Source organism: Nicotiana tabacum, chromosome 22 (genome assembly GCF_000715075.1).
Source record: "Nicotiana tabacum cultivar K326 chromosome 22, ASM71507v2, whole genome shotgun sequence".
Taxonomy (NCBI): Eukaryota; Viridiplantae; Streptophyta; class Magnoliopsida; order Solanales; family Solanaceae; genus Nicotiana; species Nicotiana tabacum.
Genome location: NC_134101.1, coordinates 220,568,910 through 220,588,746, shown reverse-complemented (window position 1 = coordinate 220,588,746; position 19,837 = coordinate 220,568,910). Strand labels below are relative to the sequence as shown.

Here is a 19,837-nt window from a genome sequence, read left to right as displayed (position 1 = left end):
ATTCTAATTTATCTCTAAATTTGATAAGAAAGTGTGATACTCATCATAAGTCTTTAATAACGAAGAATACTCATGACACTAAAATGACTATGGAGCGACTCTAAGAATTCAAAGAAAAGATCATAACAATTGATAAAAATCTCCGCCCACGCGAACAAGTGCGAGGCTCACCAAGAATTCTCAACCTGTGCGCTTTAATTAACGAAATTCTCGCATGCGTCAATTGTTGTCTCTGTAAAAAAAAAATTAGCGGGGAATGAGTTGCTAGCTCAGTGAGTAATAACACTTAACCACAACCGTTTTTAATTTGGGGACAAGTCAGAAAACATGCTAGTATATCAAACAGAAAACAACATAAAAATGCCCTTTCAGAAACAATAAATAATTTTTAGTCTCATCACGCTTTTCTTGTAGTAAAATATAATTAATAATTCAGTAATAAGCTCGGTAACCACTGTATAATATCAGTATTCACATTTTGGGAGGTTTCAATGAACGGATCATGTAATCGGTATAACTGTGGACTTCTTCGCAAGAAGTCAAATATAACGGTAGTCCCTACTCGAGGGAAAATCGGTAACGGTATGCTAGTTCTACCTTCCCACTAGCGAGGGCTATAATTGTACTCTGTAATCGGTAAATACAAGGTGCACCAGGTCTAACGAACGCACCGTTAGTCACGGGATCCTTCAAAGTCTACTCTCATTTATACTTATCTCTGTATCCGTATATACTCATAGGAAAATGTTTTAAAATAATATAGGGCATTTCGGTTCTTATCAAATCATATAATTTCATTTTGATAACAGTAAATTCAAGTAACGGTAAAACATATCTAGTGACAATAAAAATATTTAAAACAACGGTAATCATCTCAAATAACTATTTCGGTATCATATCGAGTAAAAGACTTATCCCACATGCAACTCAAAATAATCGGTAATATATTCATATTAAAAATTATGTGTAAATCATACAAGTTATGAAAATACAAATTGCGGTAAGATTACTACTCACAGTACTCGTGTCGAAATATCAAATTTGTCACCTCGAGCGATCTGTATGACTTTTCTTCAATCAATCTATAATCACGTCAACATTGAACTAGTGTTAATTTCCTTGTTTAGGCTAATTCTTAGTTAATTTAGAATACTCAACCCTCAAGGTTTCATATTTGACTCTTAATTCGCTGAATCATATTTACCCATGCTATGAGTAATTTAAATTAGTCCAAAATCTTCTTTTAAAAAAGGAGAAGGCATTTATGTAGTTTAATTCCATGTACTATTCAATTTCTTTACTCATGTATATAAGTTAAAACTTAAATAATATATTGTCTATAATATCCTTTTTTTTGGTTTGATACTTAAATTTTTAATACATGATAGAATTCCATGAATATATAAATCGGGATTTAAAGAAATCCTAGAAACTGAAGAAGAATCAAAGAAAGGGAAAAATTAACCTTTTTATGTAGGAATCAGCAATGAAGCTTGATAATCTTTTTTCCTTCTCCCTTCTTGAAATTTACTGGTCAAAGCTTCTCTTTTCCCTTAAAGCATTGCTGCCCGTGAATTTCCCCTGCATTAGAGTTCTTTTACTATCCAATTTTTTTTTTTGTTTTCCTGCCGTGAGCCTTCCTCCCCTTCCCTTAATCCCTTTCTTTCTTTTCCTTTTGGCCAGATTTTCATCTGGTGGGCTTGGGCCCTTTTGGTTCATTTGTTTTTTTTTTTAAATTAGTTGCTAATGACCAATATATTCTTGTCTAAAATTAGGGGATATTACATGCTCGCCCGCTTGATGGATCATTGGGCGTATTTTTGGCATTGCTCACATTTTTTCACGAAATCTGCGGCCTCTTTTTTCATAGTAGGCTAGTAGTAACCTTTCCGTATGAGACATCTGACCAGAGCTCGATTGCCAGAATGAGCCCCGCAGTGACCTTCGTGGACTTCTTCTAAGACGCGTCGTGTTTGATTCAGGCCTAAGCATTTCGCTAGGGGCCACCATACTTCCTCTTGTATAGGTCATTATGAATGATGTTGTACCTAGCCGCTTGCATCCGAAGCTTCTTGGCTTCCTTTTTATCATCTGGGAGTACACCATCCTACAAGTATGTAACAATACAGTTGCGCCAGTCCCAAGTTAGATTTATAGTCCTTAACTCGATTTGAGCTATCGCTGAGTGGAGGAGGGTGACCACTTTTCCTTCTTTGGTTATGTTTCTAGTGGTTGTCGCTAATTTGGCGAGGCCGTCTACTTCGATATTTTGTGCTCGAGGGATCTGGTCGAGTTGACATTCGTCAAACTTGGGCAATAGTTTATAGATCTCGGCCTAGTATCTTTGTAACCTTTGCTCTTTGATCTGGAAAGTCCCTGTGACTTGGTTGATGACGAGTTGAGAGTCGCAGCGCAGGATGACCCGTCTCGCTCCGTACTTGAGTGCTAGCCTTACTCCTGCAATCACAGCCTCATACTCGGCCTCGTTGTTAGTCATGTTCGGGCACCTTATGGACTGGTGAATCACTTTGCCTGTCAGGACTTCGAGCAAAAGTCCCAGTTCGGACCCTGACGCATTAGAAACGTCGTCGGTGTACAAAATCCATAGATCTTGTGTTTTTGGAAAAGCATGGGCGGCTTCTCTTTTGACTTTGGGCATTATGTTTACACTGAAGTCGGCGACGAAGTCAGCAAGGACTTGTGATTTTATCGCCGTTTGCGGTTGATATGTGATATCATGCTCACTTATTTCTATGGTCCACTTGGCTAACCTGCCCGATATCTCAGGCTTATACAAAATGCTTCTTAAGGGGAAAGTTGTGACTACCGAGATGGGGTGGCACTGAAAGTAGGGTCTAAGCTTTCGCGAAGCTACGACCAAGGCCAAAGTCAATTTTGTGAGGTGGAAGTACTTCTTCTCGGCATCGATTAAGGTTTTGCTAATATAATAGATGGGAGATTGTGTACCTTTATATTCTCGGACCAGGACTGCACTCACCGCCACTTCAGATACGACGAGGAGATGTTTCCTTGGTTCTGCTTTAGAAAGCAACGGCGGTGATGACAAGTAAGCCTTTAACTCCTTCGGGGCTTGGACGCACTCGGAAGTCCACTGGAGGCTGTTGTCCTTCTTAAGTATGCCAAAGAACTTGTGGCATCTGTTGGATGATCGCGAGATGAATCTCGACAGGGCGGCGATACGGCCGGTCAGCCTCTGAACCTGTTTTTTGCTGGTTAAGTGCTCTGGTATTCCTTCTATGGCTTTGATTTGGCCGGGGTTGTCCTAGATACCTCATTGTGATACTAGGAAGCCCAAGAATTTTCCTGAGGTCACACCGAATGCACATTTTTCAGGATTTAACTTCATTCCGTACTGCCTGAGTATATCGATGTCCTCTTTCAGCTGGTCGATGTGATCTTCTTTCCTTTTGGAATTGACCAACATATTGTCTATGTAGACTTCCATGGACTTGCCGAGTTGATCTTTGAACATTTTGGTCACCAACCTTTGGTATGCCGCCACTGCATTTTTCAGTCCGAAAGGCATAACTTTGTAGCAGTACGTTCCTTGGTGGGTGATAAAGGTACTCTTCTCCTGGTCCTCCTCTTCCATGAGGATCTGATTGTAGCCCGAGTAGGCATCTATGAAGCTCAGCAGTTCATGCCCGGCCGTTGCGTCAATGAGCTGGTCGATATGAGGTAGAGGGAATGAATCCTTGAGGCATGCTTTGTTTAAATCTGTAAATTCCATGCACATCCGCCAGTTTCCATTCTTCTTTTTCACCATGACCACATTAGCGACCCATTGGGGGTATTTTGATTCCTTGATGGAACCATTTTCCAATGATTTTTTGATCTCCTCGCGAACTGCATCGTTTATTGCAGAATCGAACTTCCGCCTAACCTGCCTTACTGGGGGTGGAACGGGTCAATGTAGGCTTTCTTATTGTGGTCTTTATCATTAAGTTGGACGGGTTCGAGGTCTTCTATGGTTGATCCCGTGGCCTCCACGGTTTCGGGATCTCTGATGACATCCTCTCTTTCATCACAGCTCGACCTGGACCTTGCTAATTGTTATGCCTCTTTTGCTTTGCCCTTCATTTATTGGGTAGTTGTACAATCCAGGGCGATACGGTAGCATTCTCGATATGTGCGTTGTTCTCCTCATATGCTGAATATTCCCCATGGGGTTGAAAATTTGATAAATTGGTACACGCCGGAGGGGATGGGCCTCATGGCGTGGATCCAGGGTCAACCTATTATGGCGTTGTACACCGTATCCTGGTCCATGATGTGGAATGTGGTTTCCAGAGTGACGCTGCCGGCCAGGACGGGGAGTGTGATTTCTCCAGACGTTAGTTCAACTGCATTGTTAAAACCTATTAGCGTGATGAAGTGCGACACTATCTTATACTCGAGTTTCATTTGTACAAGTACTCGAGGGTGGATAATGCACGCGTCGCTCCCATCATCCACCATAATGTGTCTTACGTCTGTATCTAATATTCGTAAAGTGATAACAAGGGCATCATAGTGAGGGAAAACCAAACCATGGGTATCCGACTTATCAAAGATGATACTTTCTTTGAGTTCGTAAAGTGATAACAAGGGCATCATAGTGAGGGAAAACCTCGATGAGGGTGGTTTTGGCGGTCCCTGGTGTTGTTCATGTCCTCGGGCAAATTTGTTCCTCCCTCGGTCGCTCAACAATTCTTTGAGGTGTCCTTGGTGAAGCATGTTTACGACCTCTTGCCTTAAAGTGATGCAATTCTCAGTTTTGTGACCTCGCTCTTGGTGGAACTCGCAGAGGGCGTTTGACTTTTTGGTGCTTGGATCTGACTTTATCTTTTGTGGCCATTTCACTTTTGGTTCGAGGTTCTCCAATGCGTAGACTATTTCTAAAGGCAACACACAAAAATTGTGAGCGGATAATAAAGGGGCATACCTCTCTCGTTCCGGTGAGTCCTTGTCCTTGGTCTAGATGGGCCCTCTTCGGGGCGAGAGGGGGGAATGATGGCACTTCTGATATACGGCTGATGCCTTTCTTGATTGGGTCGTGGGGCTGCAAGATACTTCCTGACTTGTTTCTTCAAACCTTCCTGGATTCGGCTTGTACTGAGGTCAACTAATGGGTTGGCCCTATTCAGGTCGTCTTCGTCAGCACGGACCTCGACACAGTAGGTGTTGTATATTTCATCCCAAGTGGTTAGAGGATATTTCATAAGCCGGCTTAATATTTTTCTGGTTGCCCTCGAGCCATTCCTGTTCATCCCATTTTGGAAAGCAGCTACGTCCATTCCTTCCGTTACGTTTGGTAGAGTCATTATTAATTGGTTGAATCGAGCGAGGAAATCCCTCAATCCCTCTCAGGGTGACTGTTTGATGGCGAATATGTCGTTCACTCTTGACTCTGCCTTTTTATCCCCAGCATAGGCCGTTACGAACTTGTCGGCCATCTCTTCAAATGTTTCAATGGAGCGCGGGGGCAGTTGTGAATACCAAGTTAATGCTCCTCTGGCGAGGGTCTCGCTGAACTTTTTCAGCAAGATAGAGGACACTTTCTCTATGGTGAGGTCATTACCTTTTACAGCAGTGACATAGTGAGTCATGTGATCTTCGGGATCGATCGTGTCATCATATATTTTCAGATAGGGCGGCATTTTGAATGTCTTCAGTATGGCATGCGGGCGACTTCATCACTGTATGGTTGCTCAACGAACCGACTAGCATCTCTTTTTGGCAAGAGTTTTGAGGCAATTGGTATTTTGTCGACTCTTTCTTGGTGCTCTCTCATTTGGTCCTGAAGCATTTTGTTTTCATTTTCCATTTCTTCCATCTTCCTCAGAATTGATGTGAGGGTATCGTCACCTGCATTATTAACATTGTGAGTGATACCTGTTACTGGAGGGAGAGGGCCGTGTTGCTCGGCCGGTTGTTGGTGCAATGCAAGTCCTTGCGTTTTCTCTAACTGCCTCCTGGGCGGGCTTGTCAAGGATGCTGGTCAGCGTATTTGTCAGACAAGCCTCAAGTAGTTTATTTATTGGTGGTGGCGTCTCTTCCTTCGTGGATGTGGAAGCTCCTTTACCGCAGGACGTTGTGATGCTGCCGTGAAGGAAGGGCGACCCACCTCGCTTGGGAGAGGCATTAGGCGTTAAATCTTCACCTTCTGCTTTAGAAAACTCATTGATGGTGTTCAAGAGGTTGGCAGTGAGATCAGCCACTGCCTTCATCCTTTCTTCTCTATTATCTGCCATGTCACATCTGTGTGTACAAGGAAATATAAGTTTTGCCCCTTTTTTTTAACTGCACTAGTTATAGCTCTAGAAGAAACTAAAAATTTAACTAGGAAATTCTCACAGACGATGACAAATTGTTTGACCAAAAAGCGTAAATCTTAGGCTAAACTAATTATTTTTATTTAATGAGGGGTTAAACCTAGTTAATAATAATATCCCTAGATTTATAATCGATTAACACAAGTAATGTAGAATAATGTTGCTGGGATTAAATGCAGTGTGCATTTAATATTCCAAATGGTTTGAATAATGGGATATAAATATCAAGTAGTAAATAACAATAAATGGCATTAACATAAATAAAGAGAATGATTCACCCAATATTGAATGAGGTGAATGATTCTTGTTTCTGACAGTGAGAATGACAGACAAATCCTAAAATGTTGGATATATTCTCGGATCTGGTGGAAAAGTATTGAATAATGGATGATAGAATATTAATGAAAAGATAATGTTTGTATCTTTTCTAGAGGGAGAGAGTCTTCTTCTCAAAAAGTATTCTTATCTAGTGAATATTACATGTCTTTTCCCTTATCTCTTTTTCTATTTATATGTAACATATCCCCAGTCAACCCTAAAGATACAATTACAAAGAATATTTAATGGAATATTCTTTCAAATATCCTAGTACAAAAACTACTTGTTGATACTGCCCTTGATACTTGACCTCGACCTTTATTGAATGCCAGCCAATGAGCCCCACTATTTACTAGTCGACCTCGGTCACATCACTTTCCGTAATACCACTTCATGCTAAATCTCTTTGAGGCGGATGTTGACCTATACAATATCCATTAAATTCTGTGTTATGAAATCCATCTATTAGGACTCACAACTATAGTACTTTGGATGATGTCATTGGAATCTTTTCGAGAATAGCTTGAAGACAAGAGGTTTAGGCTTAACTTTCCGACTCCCGCGCTTCAAGTGTCGGGTTAATTTCACTGAAGGTCATTCTATTAATATTTAATTTTAAAAATCTCTTATCTATTTTTGTCGCTTAAAAGTCAATAAATTTTACTATTATCACTTAAAAGTCATTGTAGTTCAAGCCCTACAAACAGGGGCGACCTGACGAATTTTGTGGCCTAAAGTCAAATTTTATGAGAGGCCTTAATTTTAAATTTTATTATTATTCATTTGAAGTCTATTTTTTTTAGCTTTTCTTAGATACAAAGTTGTTAATAATTTTCTTATAATCAATAACTCCTAATAAATATTTCTCAATTGACAATATAGCTAATCCGTTTAACCTTTCTTGTGACGTTGATCTTAGGTAAGATTTTGTCAATTTTTATTTTGGAAACTTCTTTCCGCTGAAGCAACGGTAACATGAGTTATTAACATTATTCTATAAGCAATTTAGGCATTTGGAAAAGAATTAAATCTTTTTATTTTATTAAGTGTATCAGTTCAGCTGCTATCTTCTAATTGTATTTCCTTAATATTTTTATCAGAAAATAAATCTAAACCATAGAACACAAATTGATTATTATGCTTTAAGGAACATTCAAGATTAAGGCAATATCTTTTTAAATTTTAAACATCTGGTGATCTTAGTTTTTACTGTCAAATAGAAAACCAAATATATTTTTATATGCTGTGAATTGTTCAAATCTATTTTGAAGTGAAAAATAGCATTGTCTATTATGTATAAAAGTAATCAACTCTAAAGTACTCTTCGAAAGATTTTGAGATTTCATTATCAACATTCACATCAAATTTTTAATTTCCTATATTCATTTCAAGTGCAATTTCCTTGGTAGAAATCATAGCAATTGCAAATCCTTCTTATCTATATTTATTAAAGAAAGAAATCAAGCTTTTTCACTTTGCAAAACTTTTTTTAAAAGTTATACATAATTTATTAGGTGTAACAAAAAATGAGGCCTAAAAAAATATGGAGCCTAAAACGGTTGTTTTACTTGCTTTATGGAAGGGTCGCCCCTACCTACAAAATTCCTAAAAGAATTCTGACATGGCATAAAAATAGATTAGAAAACCTAAAAATACATGTCAAATTAACTTGTACAATTGCCTAGTTAGATCAATACATTTCCGACTAAATAAATGAAAATGACATTACAAAAACAAATTAGAAAATTAAAGCTCCACTTTTGTAACTCCACCCATTAAGAAATAAATAAATAAATAATGATAATGAGATCATGACGATGATAATGACAATGACGATGATGAATGATGAATGATGATATAATCAACATCATCATCCATGGGAAATTTTAGTATACTTTAATACTATTGCTTAACTGATTCCGTGAAAAATTATAGTTTAATTTTCGTTTATTTTCTTGAAAATTTCCAAGAAGAAGAAAATTGTATGTTTTAAACAATTTTAAATCCCATAAGAGGTTTAAATAGAATGTGGGCAACACCAACAAAAAAAAAAAAAAAAATAGAACAAGAAAGGCTAGTGATTAATCAATTATATACTCGTCCTTACAGGTAAACCGATTGCCACCTGTAGGTCCATAATATAAAAAGAGGAACTTCTTCAGAAGTTAGAACTAAAAACAAGATATTCAAAGTCTTAATTCGAGCTGTCATAATGTAGACGCACAAAAAATATTAAAGTCCTACGTTAAAAGTTGTAGTGGGATGGATAGAATTCTTTCCATCTTAACGAGGTAATTTAAGAAAAACCTTAGGTAAGGCGTGCTTATGCGGTACAAATCCAAATTAATTACTCTCTTCGTTTCGATTTTAGATGATTTAGTTTGACTTGACAAAAAATTTAAGGAAAAAAAAAAGACTTAAAACATGTGATCCTAAAAGCTTAAGAGGTTAAAGCTTAGTAGGGCCATGATATTTTTGTATGTATAAAAGCTTCTCAAAAGTTTAAAATTAAATTATTTTTAAATATAAAATTATGTTATTCTTTTTTAAAAGAATTAGTAAGATAAGTGTATCATCTAAATTGAAACGTAGGGAATAAAAGTAAGACTCACATGGACAAGCTCTTATACATGCTCCTCTTTTGTCGCTTACTATAGATACACATAAATTATTCAAAGAATGTCCCCCACATTTTAATAGTAATTTTTTACTAGGGAAGTTTCTATTAAATAACGGAGTATTTAAAATAACCAAATACTAAAATATTACGTCAACCCCATTAGCTTTCCCTTCACACCTCATCAATCATCTCTAAGCTTATTATGGTTTAAAAGCTTCTTTGGCACACTTTTAAGACTCAAAACAAACCTTTAAATAGCCTCATTTCATCCCATTGTACTTCAAATTAGAATATCCAATATCTTCTCCACCCTATCAGCTTCTTGATGCAAGTTCTTTATTTCCAAGATTTTTTTCTAGTTAACCATCCGTACTCGAAATTTATTAGCTTGACTAATCCATATTTTAATCGGACAGATTTCACCAAAGGATAAAATACTTTTTACTAAAAAGTTCTCTATTCTCAAGGCTAGAATTGAGATATCTGGTTAAGATTTTTAAGTGATCTATTATTTCAGGGATTTTCAACCATGATGAGTTACACATGTGAGTTGATCATTATGGCTGCTTCCAATTCTCACATTATCTTTTGTTTCTGCAATTTTCTTATAGCCATTCTCCTACTTGGTGGATTCCAACCTAGTTCAGAAGAAAACATGACCAATATTCTTGATCATGACATGTCCAAGAAAAAAGAAGCAATAGGCATTGTTAAGCCTAAAAAAGTTCAAAAAGGTATGAACCTTGATTGTGAAATTAGAAAAATGGACAACACATGTGTCTCATCACAAGAAATACATACATTTTCTGTATCGAATGACACATCGGTCATACAACTACTCCGGGATATAAATCAAGACAACAAAAGTGGAGCATACGACGATGTTGCTCGATTTCAATATTGCGAATATGAACAATCTCATCATCAAGACGATGCAAGTTTCAAGTGTGAAATTATAGAAGCTAATGGTACAATTGATAGAACAATGTATTTGGAAAAAACAAGAAAGGAAATAAATGCCAACAATTTTGAGAAGTGTGATGACAAAGAAGAAGATGAGTTAAGGAGAAGGATTGAAGAATTCATTGAGAAGGTCAATAGGGGTTGGAGGGCAGAGAAGTTGGGAATATGTTACCAAAGTCAATGAACTGTATGCTTCGTTAGTTTGTACGTTGAGCATTAGCCAGTCTATGAAACAAGAAAATTGTACATTTGTACAAGAAAATATTATGTAGTAGCTGTTATATAACTGTGCTATAATGCACAATTTTGTACAATGAATTCTTCATTATTTCTTTTCTTTATTTGTTTCTTTTTGAATTTTAAGTCTCAAATTGTAGCCTATAATGGAAAAACAGAAGTTGACAAGAAAGCAATTATTGTTAGAAAAATTGAAAAAATAAGTTCAAGGAAATAGCAATTTGGACTTTACAGTTCTAAATTTGGGATAATTTCAAGGAAATAGCAATGATAGGTATAATTATTGTTGAAGGGCTGAATTACTTTGGAGATTAGAGATCTAACCGGAGGCGGATCTAGAAATTCGGGACGATGGGTGCACCATTACTTTCAAGATTAACATTTAGTTTGATAATATAAAATTTTACAATCACAACAACTTACCGAGCAAAAAAATAATTAGTTTCATTATCACAAAAACAAATATTATCAGTTTACAATTGTACTCGACGAGTTTTCATACTTTGAAAACGATCAATAATAGCATCATTACTTACAGTTGCAAATAAATTACGCTCTATATTGCAACTAAACAAGCATTCAAAAACTCTTCACTAATGCTATTATGTAGATCACTTTTTATGAGCTTCATTAAGGAGAATGCCCTTTCCACGCTTGCAGTAGCAACAGGTAGAATTAAAGTCAACTTCACAAGTAAATAAATATAACACCAAGTTTGATCCAATTTCGTCTCTGCCATCACTATAGCAAGATCCTTCATTCCCTTCAAGTTGATAAATTTGCTATGAGACATTCAAGCATAGACAATAAAACTATCAACTGAAAGCTAAGATCTCGAAGCTTGTTGTCATCAATCTCACTTGGATAATACTCGGCCAACTTCATTATTCTGTCTTTGTCAAAATTAGCAAATGAATCAATCGGATTCAAACAAGTCATACCAAGGAGTAAGTCGCTAGTCACTACATCAAAACGACTATTTAGCTGATGAAGTTGCAAATCAATAGCTGCATAAAATATTTTCACACTAAAGTGATGTGAATATGAAACTCCCGGCCTCTTTCATTTTGATCTTGGATAGTCTTCATCCATTTTGGGGATCATAATATCATGTTTACTACAGAACGAGTAAACTTCATTCATCAAGAACTCGAATTCACTTTCTCTCATAGTCGGCAATCTTATCTTTGCAAGGTCAAGCAACATCATAGCATTGATTATGTCTTGATCTTTCTTTTGTAAAGCTTTGTTCAATTCATTTGTAAAAAGCAACATTTTGAACATCAAGTGCAATAAAAACACAGACTCAAATTCTTGAATATTTCCCAAAAGGTTTTTGCTGCAAATCTATCAAGAGAAAGAAGACTATCTTGTTGCATATCTTTAAGCACGTTAAGAATTAAATAAAATATAATCAAGAAATTTTCCAAGGTCTTAAAATGTGAACCCCAACGAGTCTCACCCGGTCGTTGGAGCCCACGTTCTTGATTCAATCCATGCTCGGTAAGTATTTCTCCAGACTTAAGTAATTCTTCCAACTTCTCTACTTGGTGTTGTCGAAGTATTTCCCCGCGTTTAAAAGATGCACCAATAGTATTCAATGTGTTAATGACAACATCAAAAAAAATTATTCACATCCGGATGCTTTTTAGAAAGAGCTACAAGTATTAATTGCAACTGATGGGCAAAACAATGAACACAATAGGTAGATGAAACATCTTGTAAAATCAAAGACTTTAGGCCATTTATTCTTCCTTCATATTACTAGCTCCATCGCAACCTTGTCCACGTAGCTTGGATGAGCTTAACGAGTGATCCAAAAGCAAATCATAAATTGTTTTCTGTAATGATAGTGTAGATGTATCATTCACATGGACAATACCCAAAAATTGCTCAATTACCTCCCCTCTTTTGTTAACATATCGTATAATAAGGGCCATTTGCTCTTTATGTGAGGTGTCCTTTGATTCATCAACCAATATCCCAAAAAAGTCATCATTCAAATCTTGGATAATAGCTTTAATTGTTTCTTTAGCACAAGCATCCACAATATCCTTTTGAATTGCTGGACAAATCATCATATCATTTTTTGGAGCTTTATGTAATATTATCTTTCCCACATCTGAATGCTTATCCCCGTGAAATTCCAAAAGTTCAAGAAAAACACCTTTGTATTCGGAATCTTCACTTTCATTATGACCACGAAATGACAATCCATTTCACAAGAGAAATCTTACCACATCAACCGAGGCATTTAAACGTATCCGATGATCACTTCTTACTTTCTCACTTTGCTTGTGAAAAGAATATTGAATCGATTGTTCTTGATTTATCAAATCTTGCATCCTATTAAAATATTTGTGATAGATACTACTTACTTCCCCGACATACGTTCTAAATCTTTCTGTACCCTTGTTCCAACCCTTAAAACCATCTTTTGTAAATGCATCTCCCGCATTACCGCGACTTTCAAGTTCATTCTTAAACAAATAACAACACAAACAAAATGCAGCATCACTTTTTATGCTATATTCAAACCATTGATACTATGGACCCTTAAACCAATCAGGATTAAATTGACGCATTTTGTTCTCAAATTTAGTTTTAGGAAAGCATGGCCACTCGGTTGACAAGCCCCTTTTTGAATATAATGTCTCTTCACTTCATCTCAGATATTAGGGGCATACTGAAGAATCAGTATTCTTTCTTTGGGATCAGGATTGGGATCCTAGCTCAAGAACACTATCAACATTTGAAGGAGGGGAAAAGATTGTCCCTCTTTGGATTTCAGGAGCTATATTCGAACTAACAGAAGGCTGACTACTACCATTGGAACTTGATTGGCCAATGTTTGACCTGATCAAAAATTTATCCATTTTGATGTTTCTACAAATTCAAATATCTCCATCATCAAAATTCAAATTCATAATAAAACTAAGGGAATCACACTTTTAAATTCATAATAAACAAGAGGAATCACACCCCTTCTATATTCAAGAAAATAAGGGAATCACACCTTTTCAAACATAATAAAATAGAGGAATCACACCCCTTTCAAGTTCAATTAAAATAAAATGAAAACTTACCAGTTCTTCTGCAACTTTTGATAATTTTATCTTTGAGATCAAATGGAAGTGCTTGCCCACTGCCCAGTTCTTCACTTGACATAATCCTGAAATTTTTATATTAAAAGAACCTCTGTTGAAATAAAACCACAAAAAAAAAAACTTTGCTTCACTGAAGAGTCATTCGTAGTGATAATATGGTACTTTTGCAATTTGCAGTAGACTTTAGACTTTAGAGTTGCTTTTATCTTTATTTATGAATAAGCTCTTAGGAGCACTTTGTGTATTATGCATATTTTATTAGCTTCAATAGAGTAAATCATATACACTGTAATTCAATATCATTCAAAAAGGATTAGCTCAAGAAAAGTTATCAAAATAAATCTAAATCAGAAAAAAAATCTCCTTCATTCAATAGTTACAGGAAAAAAAATTCCAAAATCGGAATAAACCTACAAGAAAACTTATTAACTAGTTTAGAAAAAGATTGGACCTTACCTTGGAGGAATTGGAAAATAGCATTGCACAAGCAGTCATAGAGTAAATGGAGACAAGATGTCAAGATTAGCTTTAGCTTTTAGAACAAGAGACAAGCACAAATCAAAATAGGATCTAGGGTTTTGCTTTTTTTTTTTTTTTTAATGTGTGACCTTTTGGGATAAATTGAGATTAGGAATTAGAAAATAATTTTGATATTTGGGAATTGGGGAACCATGTGAATCTGTCATCTCTGTGTAGAAGTTGGGCACTGATATATCTAACTAATAGGATATATGAAACGCTCGTTAGAATAACTAGAAGAGAAAAAAAAGATTTAAGAAAAACAAATAAAATATCCAAAAGCCAAGTAGGGATTCGATCCCTTGCCCCTAGGCAATTAGCTTTTAGGAATAAGAAGGCAAAACCAATGCACCACTCCATATGATATAACTACTTTTTTGGAAATTATGTACATCATATACATATTTTAGCCGAGGGACCATGGTTTTTCACCGTAAATCCGCCTCTGGATCTAACTAACTTTAATCATAATATATCACACAAAGGGAATACATCTCAATGCTCATAGGTAACGGGCACATTTACTTTTTTCAACTCTGAGCTATATATTTAGCTAAATTAAAATTATAGATCCGTCGATGTACATTAATATAAATGACTTAATTCGAAAAAAAAATGTCTTTATCCAGGGGTAGAGCTAAGACAACTTATGGGTTAAGCTGAACCTCGGTTTGTCCTAAATCTTATATTTGTATTATGAAATTTATTAAATATTAGAAATTTTGAATTTAGAATCAGTTATTAAAACTTGATGTTGTTATACAATTAGAACTCATAAGGTTCAAATACTGCATTCGTCCCTGCCATTATAAGCAATGGCGGAGGCAGGAATTCCTAAAAAGTGGTTCAAAAAAGAAAAAACTTAAAAATCTAAAAGAGACTATATGACAAGTGGGAAGTAATCAACAACCTCACAAATATTTTGATTTTTGAACTCTCTAACATTGAGCATGCTTTTGGGCTGTATTAAGGAGATTTAAAATATAATATATAGAGGCAAAAAACTAATTTTACCTTAAATGTACAATGTAATTTTCCTGCGAAAGGTATTAGAGCGACCCCCTCCCACCCCTAAATCCGTCCCTGATTATGAGGTCAATAGTAACAGCAAATAATCAAGCACTCAAGAATCTTTAGTAGTTAGAGGGAGCAAAGTAAGACTTTAGTAAAATAATTAAAGACAACTTCATACTTTAATTGAAAAGGAAGTTTCTTAAAGTAATTGTTTACATGTACATGACTTAATTAATCCAATTAAAAGAAGTCAATAAACTTAGCTTGCACACCACACCACTCAAAAAGCTAAGTTGGCACACTTTTTAGAGTCATAGAAATGCTTTTAAAAGGGGCCTAATCCATCACCTATTATAAGTTATCCTATTTGTTTTTTGCAAATATGTTGAGTTCAACATTTGAGTTGCTCAATCAGACAAATTACAATTCTTTTGTTGCCTTCATTTTCTGCAATTTGATCATTGTCATCTTACTAGTTAATAGTTCAAAGCCAAGCTCAAAGACTAGTCATAACAATAAACTTGTTCCACTTCCCATGGACAAGAACAATGGTTTAGAATATGCAGTTGAAGCAATGAACAATTGCAACGAAAATGAAACGATTGATTGCGACGAAGAAGATGAGCTAACAAGAAAAGTTGAAGAATTCATTCAGAAGGTAAATAGATGTTGGAAAGCAGAAAAATTGAGTGCATATAAATAAATAGTTTGGTAAGTCAGAGAAATGCAGGAATTAGAGGCGAATCCATCGTTTAGACTCCGTGAGTTCAGGATGAGTTTGATCATATTATATGTATATATTTTGAACTTATGTTTGAGTATGTATACATTGTTCGAACTGAAAGTAATAGATACAGTTGAATCTATAAATCCGCCTCTGTGCAAAACGGAGCATTTCAACTTCTGTTCATCCATTTTTGGAGGCTTAGTAGTTTTTGGACAACAGGAAAGAGTCTTTGAAAACTTCTCCTTCATTTGCTTTTTATGTGGAAATATTTTTAGAAAGAGAATCTCCACATTCTCTGTTAATATATAGAAGTTAAAACTCGATAAGTAATTCAACCACTCTGCCGGACAATAGTTTCTTCGTGTGCTTACTTGATATCCCTTAGTGATGTAATGCTCTTTCTATAATTTAACTGTAAGGAAATTAATAATAATTAAACAAGGAAGTGTTTATAAGTACAATGAATACCCATGAAGCATACTCTCTCTGTTTAAAAATAATAATACAATCTGCTCCAAAAAAATGATATTTTTCAGAATTTGGAAATAATTTAAGTTGAACTACCTATTTATTCTTAATGATAAAAAATTTATAGTTACACAAATGTTATGACATATTTCAGATCATAAGTTTCAAAAAACATTTACCCACATAATTGTTACAGTATATCTAGGATCAAAAATTGTAAGGAAAAATTATTTTTGTAAATACTATGTCCAGCTAAATTATGCCATAAAAATTGAAATAAATATGATGGCAGGAACAATGTGTTGTCAATATCATTATCCTATGTAGAAGTGGTTGATGTTATTGCAAATTTACAACTCTTTCCGTCTGCCAACAAATAGGTAGTTACCAAAAGAAACAAAGAAATGGCTAAGAATTCAGAGAATCAATAACACGTATCTGACTCAATAATGAAATACAGACAGAAGAAGTAGAATCAATGGGAAATTGACTTGTAAACCTGCTATTCATACAGTTTGGTTTTGTGTCATATATATATATATATATAGTGGCGGAATCAGAATTTTCATTAAGGCGTGTCAAAATATGTATAAGTAAATATACCAGGAAATTAAGGGGAGCCAATACATAATATATATACATATATATAAAAGATCTTAATAAATATTATGTTCTACAAATGTTCAATAAGTTGAGTGCTAAATAATTTGAATTTTTAAAAAATCAAGTTTAAATCCTGAATCCGTCTAGCAATATATTCCTCATGAAAAACAGTAACATTTTCTTTAACAATACTCTAATACATATATTTATACAGTTTTCAAGCATTCAAATTCATTTAACTATCAAAATACAAATTTTAATGATGGTTTTTTCCTCAACTAAAAATTAAAAATTTAACCTATTACCTTAAAATTTTACTTCATGAATGTACTGTATAAATCAAATCGATACCTCAAACATTATGTACAATTAAATCTATTGTCATATAAACAAAATAGATGCGATTGACTGAGCCACAAGTAAAGAGCTTACTTGTGAGGGAGAAATTCAAAAATAGCCAGATTTATAAATGGTCGTTCAAAAATAGCCCAGTTTAAAAGTAACCGAAATTTAGCCACTTTTCATGTAAAGATAAATCTGAGCGAAAATACTGTTCAAAACCAGAAAAATATGCCAGTATATTCAGGGGCGGATGTAGCATTGAACCAACGGGTTCAATTAAACCCATAACTTTTGACGCGGAGTTAACATTTACATGTAAAAACTTATTAAAATTGCAAAAATAGTAGATATGAACTCATAATTTTAAAAATAAAATAGGTTCAATACTAAAAACCTTGAATATTGAACCCATAAGATTTAAATTCTGGATCCCCCTCTGAGTATATTATACTGGAGTTCCAGCAAAAGTATGCTTGAACTCCAGCATATTATACTGGAGTTCCAAGATAAGTATGTTGGAACTCCAGCATAATATGATGGAGTTCCAGCATAAGTACACTAGAACTCCAGCATAATATACTGGAGTTCCAGCAAATACAATTGCCCAGTATAATATACTGGAGTTTGGAGCACCGGTGCTCCAGTCTCCAGTATATTATGCTGGAGTCAGCAAAGTATACCGGTCCAGCATAATATGCTAGAGTTTATACACAGGTGCACCGAACTCCAGTATATTATGCTGGACCGGTATCTGTTGCAGCAAAATAATGGCTATTTTTCATTGACTTCGTAAACGTTGGCTATTTTTGAATGATCAGTTCGAAAACTGGCTATACCGTGCTATTTTTACTACAAGTGATCATTCAAAAATAGTCATAGTTTTAAAAGCAATCGAAATTTAGCCACTTTTCATGTAAAAATAAATCTGAACGAAAATACTGTTCAAAATTCAAAAATACTCCAGTATATTATACTGGAGTTCCAGCATAAGTATACTGGAACTCCAATATATTATAATGGAGTTCCAGCATAAATATACTGAAACTTCAGCATATTATAATAGAGTTCCAGTATAATATACCGGTCCAACATAATATGCTAGAAATTCATACACATATGCTCCAATCTCCAGTATACTATGCTGGAACTTTCCGCGTTAGAGTTCCAGCATAATATGCTGGAAGTTCATACACAGGTACACCGATATCCAGTATATTATGCTGGACCGATCCCTGTTGCAGCAAAATAGTAAATATTTTTCAATGACTTTACAAACGCTGGCTATTTTTGAATGACCAATCCAAAAACTGGCTAGCCCGTGCTATATTTACCTTCAATATTAAATAATGTCTAGAAGAAAAATACTTAATTTTTTTAATGATCTCTGATTCCATATATGTAATAGCCATGAATTTCAAACAAGGACATATGAGTCATTTAACCAAAAAAAAAAAAACTGAAGCTGTGTGTTGGAACCATAGCAATAGCAGTTGCGAAAATTTTGAGCATTAATACTTAAACTTCTTATTTGAGTTCTTCTAGCAAATTTTAATTTCGTTTCTATGATTAAAGGATTTCACAAGAAAAAGAAAATTTTCACATTAGTAAGAAATATTATGGATAAGTATAGACAAGTAATGCTACTGGTTTTAGTTCATTCGCGTATTTAAGAATTTTTCTTCGTGAAAAATCCATAGAACTTTATAAAATTAGATAGATAAATTATATGAACAAGTTGAAGTTGATAGATTACTAATTACTCATAGCGTGGGCAGATTGAGAATTTTGAGTCAAACATGAAACCCCGAGGGTTTGGTATTCTAAATTAGCTAAGAATTAGCTTAAACAAGAAAATTAACACGAGATCGATGTTGATGTGATTATATAGATTGATTGAAGAAAGTCGTATAGATCGCTCGAGGTGACAAGTTTGGTATTTCGATACGAGTAATGTGAGTAGTAATTGTAAGCACGTGATTTTTGCCATATATGAGAATTACTCCCAAAAAATAAAATTCAAAATCAAATGATTTTCCTTGGTTGTAATTTTGTGAGAATTTTGTGATATTTTTGGATGATTATTTGTATTTGTCTGTGCTTGTTTATTTGTTAAATTAATAAAAAAAATACAAAAATATGTCGCATTTTGCATGTAGGATTTAATTCTATAATTGTTAGTAGTTAAACAAAAATTAAAAAATTACAAAAATAGGCATCTTTTGCATTTTTAGCATTTAATGACCAAATGAATAATTTTATGCTTAATTATTACTTAATTATGCGTTAATTTTTATTGGAAGTTAATTTGCGTTTTTATAACTTAATTTAGTTCTTAATAATAATTTAAGTATTTTTAGAATTTAGTTGTAGAAAAATGAAAGAAGAAAAGAGAACAAAAATACAAAAGAAAAATCGGATTGGGCCACTTCTTCAAATTTCAACCCCAGGCCCAAACAATTGTCCAACCTTCCCCATGACCTGGTCCATTTCGAACCGGATCGACCCGGTCCGCCCCATTAACCCAAATAAACAACACCCTTATTCATTTTTGTCCAACACAAAACAAAACAAAAAATAAAAAAAA

General features: G+C 34.8%; 1 protein-coding gene across 1 annotated transcript; it reads right to left on the bottom strand.

Annotated features, from left to right (window-relative positions):
• Window positions 1–12,218: 12,218 nt before the first annotated feature.
• Window positions 12,219–13,349, bottom strand: LOC142176287 (uncharacterized). The gene is made up of 3 exons (XM_075243417.1): window positions 13,215–13,349; window positions 12,865–12,953; window positions 12,219–12,660 (listed from the first exon to the last, which is right to left on the bottom strand). Exons 1-3 carry the CDS (start codon window positions 13,347–13,349, stop codon window positions 12,219–12,221), a joined length of 666 nt encoding a protein of 221 aa, XP_075099518.1.
• Between the last annotated feature and the right edge of the window lie 6,488 nt (window positions 13,350–19,837).